The sequence below is a fragment of the Magallana gigas genome, chromosome 6 (assembly GCF_963853765.1).
Source record: "Magallana gigas chromosome 6, xbMagGiga1.1, whole genome shotgun sequence".
Taxonomy (NCBI): domain Eukaryota; kingdom Metazoa; phylum Mollusca; class Bivalvia; order Ostreida; family Ostreidae; genus Magallana; species Magallana gigas.
The window spans coordinates 9,251,506-9,268,321 of NC_088858.1; the positions used below are offsets into that span (position 1 = coordinate 9,251,506).

General features: G+C 33.7%; 2 protein-coding genes across 3 annotated transcripts in view; both read left to right on the plus strand.

The window, feature by feature from the left end:
* LOC105331710 (protein fem-1 homolog B) overlaps nt 1-6,528 on the plus strand; it is a 10,100-nt gene extending 3,572 nt beyond the window's left edge. For both annotated transcript variants that reach the window (XM_011434016.4, XM_066086435.1), the window contains exon 2: nt 3,415-6,528. In XM_011434016.4, the coding sequence (XP_011432318.3) occupies nt 3,442-5,418 (1,977 nt within the window). In that variant the 5' untranslated portion in view covers nt 3,415-3,441 and the 3' untranslated portion in view covers nt 5,419-6,528. The remainder of the gene's footprint in view (nt 1-3,414) is intronic.
* A 1,573-nt stretch (nt 6,529-8,101) lies between these two features.
* Nucleotides 8,102-15,912, plus strand: LOC105331709 (leucine-rich repeat-containing protein 28). Its single transcript, XM_011434015.4, has 9 exons — nt 8,102-8,439; nt 8,942-8,979; nt 10,395-10,432; nt 12,201-12,338; nt 12,528-12,734; nt 13,753-13,867; nt 14,029-14,336; nt 14,825-15,007; nt 15,132-15,912. Exons 1-9 carry the CDS (start codon nt 8,248-8,250, stop codon nt 15,164-15,166), a joined length of 1,254 nt encoding a protein of 417 aa, XP_011432317.3. The 5' UTR covers nt 8,102-8,247; the 3' UTR covers nt 15,167-15,912.
* Nucleotides 15,913-16,816: the final 904 nt, after the last annotated feature.

The following is a 16,816-nucleotide window of genomic DNA, read 5'->3' on the forward strand; positions in this document are numbered from 1 at the left end:
CTCGTAAATTAATTTCAAAAGAAACAAGGAACAAAAAATATTAAGGAAATTTATTCATTAAATTATCAATAGTTTTACTTTACAATTGACAGTTTTTTTAAGAGACAAAAAATTTAATAACTAATGTTTGATTATAGATATACATTGTACTGGAATATTATTCCACACAGTACAGGTTTAAATAAGCATTTCACAATACCTAAATATCGTCTTATAATTGAATCTACATTTGCAAATCAACACATCATATCTCTTACCAAATTTCTAAACCTTTGATCATTGAAAAAGTAGACAAAAGGATTCAGAATACCATTAATTGCAACAAAATGTGGAAGCATAGAATACAAGGTAAAAGTAGACCGATCTATGTTCAACTGCGGATCATAATAGTTTTGATACGCAATGTATGTGTTAAATGCTAAATGAGGAATATAACTGACCATTAAGAGAACTGTTATAATACAGAACGTCAACGTGATTTTGACGTTGTCGTCTTCCTCCGATCGACCTGTACTCTGACTATCTTTTGAAGGTTTCTCTGTGGTGAATTTTTTTTCCTTAGTTACATCTTTTTTAGCAATAATTCGTCCTTCATGCTGAATAGATTTATTAGGTACAGATTGGGTAGCCTCAGAATTTGTTGAAATTGGTTTTGAATTATCGTCTTTGTTATGTGATTCTGCGCAAGTTGCAGACCAATTCTGATGTCTAGAATTTTGGCCATCAGTTAGTTTCCTTCTTGAAGACTGATGAGCCAGAACTCTCCTCCAAATCAAAATTTGAATGAATCCTATAATCACACAAAGGATAACTGCTAATGCTAAGTACCAGAGACAGTAAATACATTGGACTACGGTTAGTCCATCCATCTTCGCATACCAGTTCCCCATCATAAATGGGAATGGGATACCAGTCACCACAGAAATACTTAAACACCCCATGCAAACATGTTTAGAGGTAGAGACGGACATCTGTGGTTTCAGTGGATAACAGATTCTTCGATATCTTTCCATAGCAATCACAAATACGACAAAGTATGACGAGGACCCAACAATAAAACCACAGAAATAGGTGATCTTACATTCTACTTCGCTGTCGTCATAAGTTGTGTAGGATAATGTAGCCACCTCTTTACAAAAATGAGCAACAGAGGTTAGGAGATCGAGCAAAGCCAACACAAATACAAATGTTTTATATGTTGAATCTTGTCGAATTTTACGAAAGATGTGCAGAACTATTGAATTTCCTACAATTCCCAAGATATATAGAAGCAATATGGTTATTCCAAACGGCAGACGATTCAATCTTTCGTTGATGATTTGCGGATGATTTACTACTGTGTAATTGTGACCCATGTTATCCTACTCCGTGTTTAGTTTACGTTTCTTTTGCAATCCGTGCTGTGAGACCTGATCATTTATAGATTTGATGCTGTCCCTCGTGACCATACGGTAACAATTGTATCGTAATAACCAAACAGCGGCAAAAGCAATATTTATTATGAATCATATATATTGATATTACAATTTATTCTGATTGTTATAATATAGTGAGATAGTGGCTTATCTATTATTATAATTAATTAGTCGTCTCATTACTGGATATTGAGATGAAAGAATATAGATGAAACTAGACTCTTGTTGCTATAGCAACATAAAGGTCTTCCGTTCCTCATGTATTAATCTGTACAAAAGATCCATTTCTCTTGTAAACAGAAAATGGATAAAATATATACTGCAAAGGAATATTCAAGAAATAAACAAAACAAAAGACAAAATGTCAATTTTTGAGTACTTTCTGTAAAGACCAGAAGTTATGCCGGATCAAACAGAATATATTAAACATATCTTCATACATTCTTCTATCTTTCCTCAAAGTTTGGATTATCAAGTTTTTGTTAGTTATGAGATATTGTAGAGAAAGGTTTTGTCTCGGAAAGCATCTATAAAAGTGATTTTTTTTTCGCCCGGGGGTAGGTGGGTGGGTCTGAAGCATTTTTCGGTAAATTAACTATAAAAATAAGTTGAATTTTCCGGGGGGGGGGGGGGGGGGTGTCAGGGTCTTTACACCTCCCCCCACCCTCACCCCCTCGATCAGCGCACGCCAGGTTCAGAAAAATATACATCTCTGATTTACAAGCTGTACTGTAATGTTAGCTATACCAGAAACATAAATAAAAATGTTATTTATGTTTCTGGCTATACTGACCTATTAGTACAATCTCTTACCAGTGGATTGTTTCTTCATTATATCATTACATGTCGATAAATTGACATACTTATGCACTTGTTAGAAATGGTACTTGACGAGAATCGTTTTAGGCCAGTACAGAATGAAATAGCTAATATTTCACTTTGGTAAATATTTACAAGGGTTTTAATATCCCTTTGTTCGCGATTAATCAATTTTCCGCAAAAACGAACACATTGTGATTACGCAATTTTAAATGAATTTATTCAGTTTCAAATAAAATGTCAGTGATATAATTTTGATTTCTCTCAGTGCGAAATTAAAACCATTGCAATGAGTATTTTCAGAAATCATGAAATTTTAACGACCTGGAATTACAACTTGTAGTGTAATCTGCATATAGCATATATTGTGCTATCCAGATTACCGGTAACTTGTTATTGTATTTTGCCTGATAATCTTTAATGTTCTCAGCAGGTATATAAAGTTTAATTAATACCACAATTAGCAACATGAAATCTTTTCCTTATTTGAGTATCCATTCCTAATTTAGTCTTTCATGCATGTACTTATTTTTGGTGTAAAATCCAAATTTGTTAGCAAAACATAATTCAAAGTTGTAACACCTTTTATTTGATCACATCAACTGATCTCCAGTATGAAGAAAAATTAATGTAGAGATCAAGAACACTGTGTCAAATCCAAACAGCTACAGTGTTAATTGTTTTATTGAATCTTCAATAAGCACATACTGACATTACAAATTTTATTCGTTTGATAATTGATGTCATTTTTTTTTCATCTTTTACTTTTGGGAAGGGGGGGGGGGGGCAAAATAGTGGGACAACGATTGTCACTCTGTTTGACACTCTTCAGACATCACATTGTCACACATGCAAAACTAATATTTTTACAAAGTATGTATACCAGTAATTATAAATGAAAACCTATTTCTAGTAAAGCAGCATTTATGTTTTCTACTTTTTAATATAGTTAAGTTAATAACAGAATTTTTCACTTAATCAGGAATGTATCTTTATTCACTGTTTGATATATTGGTGATACAACTGAATAGAAAAAAGAAATCTATTGCAATAAATTCTGATGCAAGTATCTAAAAACTCAAATTATGATAGGTTTAATTTTCTGAATTTTTATTTGTTATGCACCCAGCATTGTGAATGTAACAATATATAACATACACAGCTCTTTTCATCATTTCAGATATTTTTCCATCTCTGAGACCAAGTCATGATGGAAAATACCCTCCAAGAGGTTCTGAATAAATATAAAGAAGAAAATGTTATCACTTCTAAACAACACAATTGTCTATACGCGTCTATTCTAGAACAGACAAGTGAAAGAGGAAGATTGGAGCAAGCTCTATACAGCATTCATGTTATAGATCTACCTTCATTCTTTTCAAAAAATTTGGAAAGTTTGGAAAACATACCAGCTGTAGACAATATTGACAAATCAGTGACACAAAGAATTTTCCTTCATCAGTTTGTAAATCGTGTGGGTTTTTTGCACATATCACGCCGTGGTCATAACTTATATCTGCATGCCTTATTTCATGAAAATAATGACCTTAAACAGCAACTGGAGACAAGATATCAGGCAGATTTTACCCTATTTGAAAACCCCCTTCATCTGGCAGTAGAATGCTGTCTGCTTGAGATGGTGAAGTCTCTAGTCAACGACAAAGGAATAGATGTAAACTGTGTTGATAGTGAAGGAAACACACCTCTTCATTGGCTCATGAAACAACAACTTACCTTTGATGACCAGAGGACTAACCCAGAAAAAGTCAATGGAATTTTTGAATTTCTAAAGGGCAAGGGGGCAAAAGTGATGGCTAAAAACAGAAAGGGACACTCCCCTCTCCAGTACGCCGTTATATACAAAACACCTGATGTTGATCAACTAATAAATATGTGTCAGGACTTCACTGATTTCAATACAGAGGCCCATATTGAAGTTTTAGAACTAACAGCAGCACTCTATATGACCCAAGAACCTGAACAAGTTGACCTGTATGAAAAAGGAGTTGGAACATTAAAGTCTGCTTTTAGTTATAGGAAACAATATGATATTCCAAACACTGGCAAAATGCCTCCTCGAGAGCTGTTTTTCAATGTTGTGGAACCAGACACAGACACGGAGCAGGACTGGGATGATTTATGCCAACCTGGATTCGATGGAATAAAAGCAAGACTTATCCTTTCTCTCTTGATTTTCGAAAGAATATTGGGATGTGAACATTTATGTTTTCTACGAGGATGCTTAAAATATATCAAACTTTTACGAGAAGAACATGAGCAAGGAAAAGTGACAGACTACCAGTTTTTGAATGTTTTGCAATGTTATTGCAAATTTGTGAGAAAAGAAAAAGTTTTGAAAAATGATCTCTGCAGTGTCGATAACCATGTGAATAAGCATTTTGATCTGAGTTACTTTTACACCCATAGGAAAAGATTTTCCACTGATTTTCTTTTAAGTGTATTGTCATCTGTATTTGTTGGGGTTTTTCAGATGAAAATTGATCAAGGTCATTGGCCCGATGATGACAACCTTGCTGATTTAATGTATTTTTTGGATGCCATTATGTCGAGAAATCTGTCAACTGACAATAGAGCTAGCCTGACTCAATCTGTGACAGAAATTGTCAAAGCTTGGAATTCAGCCCCTAGATCTACTTCAAACGGATATGATTCTGAATCTGATGATGAGCCATCAAAATATTCAGGATTAGTCAATTGTATTGTATCTCTAATGCAAGATGATTTCCCTGAGAGGGCCTTTCTCGATGAAGATCGCGAGTTCGATCATGGTCCAGAAGTTCTGGAATTATTTCTGGATTGTGGGGCATTAATTAATGAAGTATCTGATGAGGGAAATATCCTTCACTGTTTCTTTTCAGATTATTTTTATAATGGCCCACTGTTGGGTTCTGACATAAACAGAGAGGCGCAAAGAAGAAGAATTGTTCAAATTGCGCTTGAAAGAGGGATACATGTAGACCAGGTTGGTGGATATCAAGGAAAGACTGTGCTGGAGATGGCAATAGGCACAAAATTTTATCGCACTTTGAAAAATCCTAAATACAGAAGTCTGAAATGCCTTGCTACTTCTGTCATCATAAAGAACAACATTTCATTCAGACAGGATGTTCCTCCAGAACTGATTCAGTGGATAGACTTCCACAGGGGAGTGGGAGAAATCTGATCTTTTGACACCTGAATGCCTCAAAAAATATATATGTTTAAGTTTGATATACCTCATTGAAATCAAACTCTTTGAATCATGATATAAAAATATGGTTTCAATATTTGATGGACAATATAATAGGGTAGAAATTATGAAAGGATATTCATTAATTTTTTTAAGCTCTAAATAATTGGTTAGAAGTGTTTATACAAGAAATTGAAAATGTCACAGGGGCCAAGCCCGTTTTAACATTAATTTCAATGTAACCATAATTAATTTCAATGTAACCATTAATAAAGGTTACATTGAAATTAATGTTAAAACGGGCTTGGCCCCTATGGAAATTGTCTTTGATACAGATTCTTGATACTTCTTTATTATCTAAAAACATATATTCTGAACTTATTCTTATAAGTGCCATTAACATACTGGTCCTTGAAAACTTCAAATGCATTGAATCTCTCTATATTTCTACTCAGTATTAAATGATCTTTTTTTAGTTTCTTATGTCACCTGAGTCACTCAGGTGACCTATTGCAATTGGTCCTCATCCGTCGTCATCTGTTAACAATTTTACGTTTTTAAATTTATCATGACAACTACAAGGCCAATTATTACCATTTTTGGTTTTAAGAATCTCTAGAATAAGAGAAATATAGATTGTAAAAATTTATTACCATACCATCCCTGGCCTCATTGGAGCACAGGGGCATCTTATCCTCTCTGCTCTCCATGACACATATATATATATATATATTTTTATATATGTCATAGAGAGCAGAGCGGATAAGATGCAGGTCCATGTAAGGGTTATTGTACTCAGGTGACTGTCGAGGGCGGTGGGCCTCTTGTTTTTTTTAGCTACAATGGGTAAAAATAAGAACACGTATCTAGTATCTTGCAAGAGGTCATAAATAAAGGTTGAAGGTTGTTATTTTAATAGTTTTATTCATTGTTTTTCCTCCTTCTTGAGTTTGAAGATTCAGCATTCCATAATTATAATGCCAGGAAACCATTTTATGTTTTTTAGTCTTTTAGTTCCAGTATTTGAATGAATAATTGTCTAATAATTTCTTTTACAAATGTGTTTAAAAGGCAAAATTAAAATAAATTGTACACTTATATACACTCTTGATCTTGTGTATCATTCTGTTGCCATTGATCATGAATATAGATGAATGTTGGGTCAGGGTAGTACAGGAATTAATGAAAACTGAGATATGTTATTGTATATTATATCACTTGAGCCACTCAGATGACCCAATGTATTCCATCTTTTGCCTGTCATTGTGCATTGTTTTGTCAAAATGTGCAAAGTGCATCTTTTTTAAATGTTAAAACATTTTGAGCTTCTTCTTACAAAATATGTTTACTTGTCCAATTTTGTTTTTGAAGTTTTAGAGCCATATTTCACATCATTATTTACACAGATCCACCACACACATACAGTTTTTGCATTATGACAAATCTGATAATGGGTAAGACAGTGCCCCTAGAATTAGTATACCCCCCCCCCCCCTTTCCTTAGTGTTTCACAAGTTGTGGAATAGCATTCATGCATATAACTGCCATTCTTGTAAACAATTCTTTCATCATACATGATTTCCAGTTAAATAATGCACGGGATAGTTTTGTAAATTTGTTTTATCTTTCACTGATATACTCAGATTACCCATTGATCCTCTTCTTTATTGGTTTCCCACTGGTTGACTTAAATTCTGTTGGATACAATCTAGTCAGCTGTGGCAGTGCTTCTGGTTGACATAAAATCCTAGTACCACACTACAGTCTCGGTTTATGTTTATCAAGGTCAATGTGGTATGTCAAATACAGGAAAAATGGAAGATGGCTATATACTTGAAGTCATTACATGCACAGATCTATCAAGTGGGGGGTCAGGGTAGTCCAGACCCCCACTGTAAAAATTCAAATTTTTAAAAATTTACATTACATGTATAAATTACCAAAACTAAAGAATAATAGGTTTGCTTGAAAACTCTTTCAATATGTTTTAAATGATCGTTGTTTTACCACTGATTTACATCTTTGCACTTTCAGCACTAGGGGAAGTGACATAATAAGTTAAAAATAAGAGTATTACTTCTTTGTGATGCGTTATTATATCCCTTCTTTGATTTGACTTATAATATCAATACAAATAACGTGTAAAGAAATGAAATTCACTCAAAACTGAGAGATAGCGCAGTTGAATGCCTGATTGGACGGTTATGTATTTAATAGTGTACAATTTTTTGTATAACAGTATTGTAACAACGAGTAATTTTATAAGTTTTGCTTTTGTATGATAATCCCTACAGCACTGTACCAGTTCTTGGCTAAAATTTAACGTTTCCTCTTCGTATTTCCTTATTTCTTCATATATTTGGATAAAACTTGACACACTCTAAAAGGTGAACTCCTTATTTATATATTGGTTAGATTATGTCATCATTTAGAACCTGAAACATCTTGTTTTAGTGGTTTTTAGTACTCTCCCAATTTGCTGAGTTTTTACGATTTACTGGTACAGTGACACTATAGTTTAGAGTTGTTAATCATCGCTTCACAATCATGAAACTAATTTTATTAGACGAACTATATTTCCCAAATGATTGTTTTCAGCAATGTTCAGTGTTTATTATTTTATAAGTTTATAAGTTCGCTTTCAGTACTTTCAGTTCTTTGATTTTGAGGAAAAAAAACTCCATTCGGCAAACCTCGGTAGATTAGCATAGTTTGCTTGATGTAATAACCGAGGTCTGCCGAAAGAGCAGATGCTACTTTCACTTCACCCAACATAGAACAGGATCTGCAGCTCATCAACGCCCGTGTCTGAGACTGTATTTAATGTTCGTCGTCCAGTTGTCGACATTTGAATACGAAGCCCTCCCAGTCTCATTTATGGCTAGTGTACTAATGAATCCACTTATTTCATTGAACTACAAAGGTTTGGAAGAAATTCCTCCGTCAATGATAAATTCTCCTTTGACAGCAAACGTCCAGCATTTGCACATGAAAGGCAATCGCTTGACTGAATTGGTAATGTCATGTCTTTCAACTTTTTCATTAGGCCTACACATATTTTTTAAATATTTATACTTTGGTTCATTATTCATGTAAACTTATGAAATATAAGTTCACAGTATAATCAATGACTTAATTATTATGTTCAAAGATTTGGAGTGATGAATCTGATTTTATTGATGTCAAATTATTTATATTTGATATTAATACTAAAATAGTTAAAGGAGCAAAAGTGAAGGTTTTGCATGAAAGAGGATAGTTTATTAATTGGTATTTTGACTATAAAGCCTTCACTGATTTTTAGAACAGTCTCTCATAATTCCAATTCATATCTGGAAATGTTGCAGCGATTCAGTGAGGGTTTCAGTCAGAAACAGTCCAGATATCAATTTTAAAAGCAAGATTAATTAAATCTCTGCTGAGATTGGATCAGTTTTAATTGTGATAAAATGTGATGAAGACTGTATTGAAAACTCTTCAGACAATCTAATATTGTTTTACGTTTTTTTATTCACAGCCAGAGTCAATCCACCTGTTTGAAAACTTAAAAGTGTTGTAAGTACACTTACCTGTATATAAATTTACGTGCAATTTCTGCTGCTAAAGGAATTTATTTGAAATATTTATAGAATTTCTATCAATCATACTGGTACTGTACCAGTTATCGGCTAAGACCAGTTATCGGCTAAACTGAGAGTTCGGGTTTATAGCACGCGACAATCCAAGATTTTTTAATTCAGTCGTCTTTTTTGAATAAAGAAAAGTAAGTTTGCTTAAAAACTTTCTTGAATATGTTTTATACATGAGCTTAAATGATCATTGATTACCGCTGATTTTACATCTTTGCACTTTCAGCAGTGGGGGAAGTGACGAAATAAGTTAAAAATAGAATATTACCTCTTTGTGATACGTTATTATATCCCTTCTTTGATTTGACATATAAAATCAATACATTTAACATGTATTAAACAAAAGGAATTCACGAATTTCCGAGAGATTCGTAGCGCATTTGAACGCCTGATTGCACAATTATGTATTGAATAGTATACGATTTGGTGTATTACCGTATGATAATAAACGAATTATTTTATGAGTTTTGTTTATAATGTATCATGACCCCGAATACTTTAGTCTGACCTCACAAGGGGCATAATTCAAACTATATTTAGTAGAGTATAAAATCAACATGAACACGGATTCTTAATATGTTATTATCACGAAGCCGATAACTGGTACAGTAAATCGTAAAAACTCGGCAAATTCGGGGCTTGCTTAAAAGCACAAAACAAGATGTTTTGGGTTCTTAATAATGATATAAACTAACAGATTGATAAATAAGGAGTTAACTTTTTAAAGTATGTCAAGTTTTATCCAAAAATATCAAGAAATAAGGAATTACGAAAAGAAAACGTTAAATTTTAGCCGATAACTGGTACAGTGCCAGTATGTATTTTTAGGCTCAAGTTAGAATAAAAACACAATTTTTAAATGAAGTTACATCCTTTCACATATCATGAGAATTTTTTCCTGATAAACATGTTAAATTCCATTTTCATATCACTGAAGTGACCTATTTGGCTTCAGTTTTCATCCGTCATATTGTAGTTTCCATTTACAATGAAACATTATTAAATTCTTCTTGAAAAATAGAAGGCCCATTGTTACTATTTTTGTGCTCAATATAAAGACCATATATTTTAGTTAGGAACTTGATCTATAGATGAATACATTTATCCTTTAAAAATCTTCTGTTCTACCACTGAACTTTGAGTAAACAATTTTATAAGTATGTGTACAAGTTTATGATAATTAAGCAAGAATACCAAACTTAAGGCCCCAGGGTCAGGGGTTTTGGTGTAAGGATGAGCACTAGTGGTCATAAAGCAAATATGCATTGATTCTTTTTAGATGTGTTCTACTTCAATAGAATTAATATGAATATTGCATTATAAGATCTTCTTGATTTATAGGTACCTGCAGAGCAATAGAATCAAGCTTCTTCCTAATGGTAAATATGTATCCGTAATCTATTCATCTACAAACATACATGTAATTTATGCATTTGTGATACAATATATAATATATATATCTGTTATTAGGGGTCTCTCTGTCTATCCATTAATCTCTCTGTCCAACATCACTTGTCCAGAGCATATTGTTGTTAGGCAAATCTTGTACTTACATCACTTACAGAATGCCTTTGAATAAGAGTGTGCTAGGTACCTCACTACACCTACACTTATACTTTTTAAGACACTATGTCACAAGATGGCGATTTAATGTTTATATCATTCGATTGGGTTGTATATTGTCGTAGCTCAGTGGTTAAAGTATTGGGCTTCTGATCCGCAGATCATGAGTTCGAATCCGCTTGGAGCTTTTGTTCATGTTAACTGAATTAAATTTTTGAAAATGTAATTTTTCATCCAAAATTTTAAATACTTCTTATCCATTATGATATCTATCATAAGCAGGTAATTTTCTGCTGATTTGAGAAAATATTTCACGATGTAGTGAGCCACCATAAATGCATTATAGATCAATGTGTTAAATCCTTGTTTGGACCATATATTCTCTCTTCTTGGTCCAATCTGGCCCATACTTTGCCCATAGAGTACCATTGGGTAATGGCACAACTTTTTTTAGCATTTCAGAAAGAGCTTGAAAAAACACCAAGAATGTATTAACATAACTGGATGTTAGAAGTTTATTCAAAATGGAGTCTTGATCTTCTCATCATTATAAGTAACAACTAGACAATCTTGTATTTCTCTTGTATGGTATATTTTAGGGTATATTATTGAATTTGATAAATGGTATCTCACATCTGAACAGATCATAAAATGTGTTGTATTTATATCTAGCTTAATAAAAAGGGGGTTGTCATGAATGCCTATATAATACATCTGAGGTGTTTTTCAGAACTCTGCTGGAAAGAAGTTGCAATTGTGGGTAAAGGCTGTGCAGTGACCTTGACATTTCTTGGTCAAAGGTTAAGGTCCACACAGACCATGTGTGAATTCCTTATCTGGACTTTATATTCACTCTCTTAGACCAAATCTATCTCATATTTCATGCACAACCTTTCATTAGGTAGAGGGTGATTGGGTAAAGGGTATCAGTCTATCAGTATCAGATCGGAATGTCCGATATCTCAGTGTCCAGGTTTGAATTTTGAGCTTAATGTTTTTACTTTTATCCTCCATCTTTTTTATTGCTGTCAGTTTTCTCGGTATGCAATGATCTCGAATTATGTTCCTAAGTCATATATAAGATCTCTCTGAAATCCTGTTTGGACAATTTTTTCTCTTTCATTGGTCAAATCTTGCGAACAACCTACCTGAAGACTGTAGGAACACATGTGATGAGTATATATACACGTATATGCAGTGGCGCTTTATCATTGACAAGTTTTTTTTATCAAATGTCAAGGTCAAATAATCCTTTAAGTAAAATCATTTTCCTTATTCTATTTTTTTCTCCCCTTATCCCCCCCCCCAAGACTTATATCTTACCCATAGAGTGCTTTCTGAATAAAGGATATGCAATGATCTTTACAAATTTTTGAAGTCAGAGGTTAATTAAGGTCAAAGCAAATCTTCTAAAAGTGCTACTATCCCAATATTTTTTTTAAGCAATGGCCCTTTGAGATGGTATTCATTTCAATGATATCTTGACTAGTTTTAAAAATTTCACAAAGAATTTGATAATATCAATAAATTGATAATTTAACTAAATTAAAGCTTTTTTGTAATGCAAATCAATAATTATTTAAGCTGTTGGCGCTTTAAAGAATTTGGAACTGTTGGATGTAAGCTTTAACTACTTGGAGAGTCTTCCAGAAGAGATTGGGGGTCTTAAAAAGCTGAAAAAATTGTATGCATTCAGCAATAGACTGAGGGAACTTCCTAAATGTAAGTTTATCTTACTCATATACCTGTCGATTGATTCATTTTACACTAAAGTTCTACTAAGAGAGAAAAGGTGTTTTTTTTAGAATTAAGAGAGCAGTGGATGTTATTGTCCAAAGATGCTATTAAGCTACAGATTAAAAACTTTTGATTCGAAATTGCTCTCAAAAAATTTCATTTTCTCTCATTTAGCAATAGAGGCTTTGCAGAACCTTGAAGTTCTTGGCATTATGAAGAATGAGCTGTCATCTCTTCCACCAAGAGTCGGAAGTTTGACAGAGCTTGTAGAGTTGAACGTTGACAGTAACTATCTTACGCATCTACCAAAAGAACTTTGTAACTTAAACCGTCTACAGGAACTCTCAGCAGCCACCAACAACTTGATGACACTGCCACAAGGTTCGAATAATTCTTACTCTCTGTATTAAACTAACATTATAATCCGTTATTTGTATGTTTTTATTAGGGCCCCGCTCTGCGGGCACCCTATAGTGATCAGTCTGTCTGTCCATCTGTATGTCCATCTGTCTTTCCATCCTTCTGTTCATCTGTCCTTCCATGTTCGCTTGTCTGGGGCATCTCCCCTTGGCCCAATCTGGCTCATACTTCAACCACAGAGTGCCTTTTAGTTAAGAGTGTGCAGTGATCTTGAACGAACCATGTTTCTAGTTCTATGGTTAAGGTCATCACAAAATTATATATATAAAATCCTTGTTCGGGGCATATCTTCTCTCCCCTTAGTCCAATCTAGCACATACTTTACTTCACAGAGTGTCTATGGTCAAAGGGTGTGCAGTGACCTTGAATGAAGTTTGTGTCACACAAAAATCCTTTTTATCAGAGGAAATGTACTTTCCACTTAGCCCTATTTGGCTCATACTTCACATAAATAAATGATAGTGCCCTTGGACCAATTTTCAAGGTCAAATGTGAAAGTCATAGCAGAATTACATGTATATGAAAAATCCTTGTCTGGAGAATATCTCCTCTCCCTTTGCTCCAATACGGCTTATACTTCACCTACATGGTGTTTTTAATCAAAGGGTATGCAGTGAACCAAGTCAACGTGCACGTTCTCTTTATAATCAGTTTTAGACCGTAAATTATTTCACATTTGCTTAATCTTGCTCAGATTGAACAAAAAATATCTGAACATAAGGAGATATGAAATTGAATTACCGTAGAAGTTCTACACCTGGAAAATTTCTAAGTTATAGGTCAAGGTCAAAGCGAAAATCTCAGAAATTCTTTTCATCCTATTTTCCTTTATTTAAGTGGGGCCCCTTGAGATGGTCACCATCTCAATGTTGTCTAGTTTTATTCACAATACATCATCAGCTGTTGCATTGCATCAAGACTTTGTCAGAATAGACAATTTATTATTAATTCTATGTCATCGGCTCATTTGGATTAACAGATCTTGGAAGGATGAAGACCCTGGTCAACATCTTTGTAGACAACAATCCTTTGTTAAACTGGCTTCCACTGTCCTTAAAGTCAAAGAAGGGCAAGATAAATATTGGAGTTAATAGGTTTGTGAGACTATTTAGACAATGTGTAAACAGAAACTGGGTATACTAAGAAGGAAACTTGCATGTACCAGCTAGTAGATGATTTTTTTTCTCTACATGCCTATTATTTTAAAAGAATGTGCTTGATGTGTTAAAAAAGTATTGTTGCTTGATGATTTAAGATGTGGCATTGGTGACCTACCAGAACACACAGTTAGAGCATATCAGCTGGTGAACATTGAGTGGAAGGAGTCTACAACATCCACCATTTTACCTAAGGAGATTTCTCGCACCATGTGTCCAGCCAACATAGAAGCCCTGTCTTTGCCACTTCTGCACTCTGCACGAACTAGACACCCCTCAACTGAGGGGGTTGAGGCCACAGTGAGCCTGATGCATGATGCCAAATTTGTGATCAGGGTGCCTACTTTGTTTGAGCTGACCTTGAGAACATACTATACTCTGTTAAGAATGAGCAAACATGTATCAGGTAAATATGGACTCTACCTACAAGTACCGGTATATATGCATAACTCTTACATGCTACGGTACAGGCTCTGTTTGGATCCCAATGTATATACATGTATATATAGCAGTGTGTTGTTAGCCACAACCATGCACTGCAAATTCTAGGGTGTTTTTGATTTTGTACATGTAGGTATCTTGATTTTTGGAGATGCATGTAACATTGATATACATGTATCTGCAGTTAAGGTTGAAACATGTCACATATAAATATATCATTTACTCACAAAAGTTTTTATGACTGTTTTAAATTAAATAGTCAAAATTTTAATAGTCTCTGATCAATATGTGTTAAAAGTTGGAACATAAAATTTTAGTGCATCATCAAATCAGTGATTTTGCACATCATAGAATGTATGATTTACAAACCTCAATCATTCTAATATTTCATCATTACAAAAAGTGAAGTGTGAATTATGATGATTTCTATGCATATTTTACTTATTTTGATAGGTAACTCGTGGACAATTTTACCCAGAAATATAGAGGATCTCCTACAGTGTCCCACGGCTCACTGTTGTCAGTGTACTCAAGTTTTGTTCACGTCGGCCATTCCATTCATTTGTCAAGACAACTTTGATCCTAAAAAACCAAACCATTTGTTCCATTTTCTCGGCCTCTGCTGCAGTGAACAATGTAAGATACCAATTATTTCATATTTTTTAAAAATATTTTTCTTCTAAAAAATGCTGAATACCCCTGCCTCAAAATATGCTAAAGAATACATGTGTAAGTTGATCATTGCTTTTTTATTTTGTAGGTTTCTACCAGGAGCTTGCTTCTCATATACAGTGAGCCTTAGAGTCAGTTTCCAAAACCTCTGCATGGACATAACATATATATTACAAATGTATATGTATCTTCTCCAAACCTCACTGCCATTTTCTCCTTGTTAAATGGAGATTTTTGGTGCAGGTCAAACTTATTGTCTCGAAGCATGGTCTGGAGTCAGGAGAGAAGTCCAGATGAAAGAGTCAGACCCGGTTCATATTGGCTTTGGTTTGCAGTGATAGTCAAAACTCAAGAGGATTATTTCCTCTTGCAAAAGAACCTACAAAGATATTTTAAAATCTGCAAAACACTGGAGCTAGTTACACCCGATGAGAGATGCGTGTCAGTGAAGGTACCTGGAAATACACTGAAACTTGCTTTTATGAACGCTACTGGTACACATAATGAAATATAATGACTGGTACAGATAGTTATAGCTATAGCCAAGACAACTATAAGTTTCAATGTTTACAGTAATGTAATGTGGGTAATATAACATCATGTTGTCATAAAGTATTATTACACTGAGTAACAATATGCTGATATGAGAAGTTATATTTGTCTTTTCTATGCTTCTGGTTTCTAATATGGATGTTCAGAATACATGTGAAGCATCTATTAACAACTTATTGTTAGGTTCTTCCATTCTACGTGTATTACATATTAATGTGTATTAAAAAAAAAAGTCCAATCAAGACTCAATTCTAGATTGACATCAAAATTATTGCTGGAAATGTACCATTTATGGAAAATAAAGCTTAAAATCTTGACATCATGTTTTTCATGTACGGCCACAATGTTTTGAACCCTATTCTGAAATAATTGACAGGTTTAATATTTCACAGCCATTAATATTCCCCCCTCTCTGAAATGATATTGCAGCCTTAATATTTAGAACCCTCCTTCTAATATGAATTAAATATTGAAGAGGATTAATATTTTGCAGTTATAATACTTTGAATCCCCTTTATGCTATGAATTGAAATCCAGAAGAGTGATTTACCTGCTAATATTTCTCAGCCATCTAGAGTATTATGAACCCATTTTCCAAGGAATATTTTGAACCCAAGTTCAGTATTTTGTGGTATCAAAATATGATGTGATTTTGCATGGTTCAAATTACAGCTAAACACTGAACATAATATCTTGGAAGTTTGTAGATACTTTATACAGGAAAAAAATTTTAAGACAGAAAATTATTAAAAAAGAATTAAAATTGCAAATTCAAGACTGGGCAATCTGTCTGCTGGTAAAGAAGGGCGTAAAAATAACCCTGTTTACAGTATGTAAGACATTATTACCTTGCTGTCAAATGCATATTTGCAGGTACATGTGTAATTATCTGATTGGTGTTTCTTCTTGTGGGAGTTGTGTACCTTTTAATCCCCCTTTAAGAAGTTGTTCTCCACCAGTCCTGAAAACCCTCCACAGAGTTTCATGAAGTTTGTTGTTGTTAAGAACATGCTATTTTAATGTATGCATTTGCAAGTTATCATTTTATTATTTTTCCTTGGAGTTACAATTCTTCGGAACTTACAATTTTAATCAAAAACAGAATTTTGTAAAAGCTAAATGTTTTAATACAGGAAAGCAATCTGTAATCAAGGGGTGTGCGAACATGCTCACTTTTTATTTAATTTTACAAGCATTCATCTCTATTAAAGTAAACAAAAG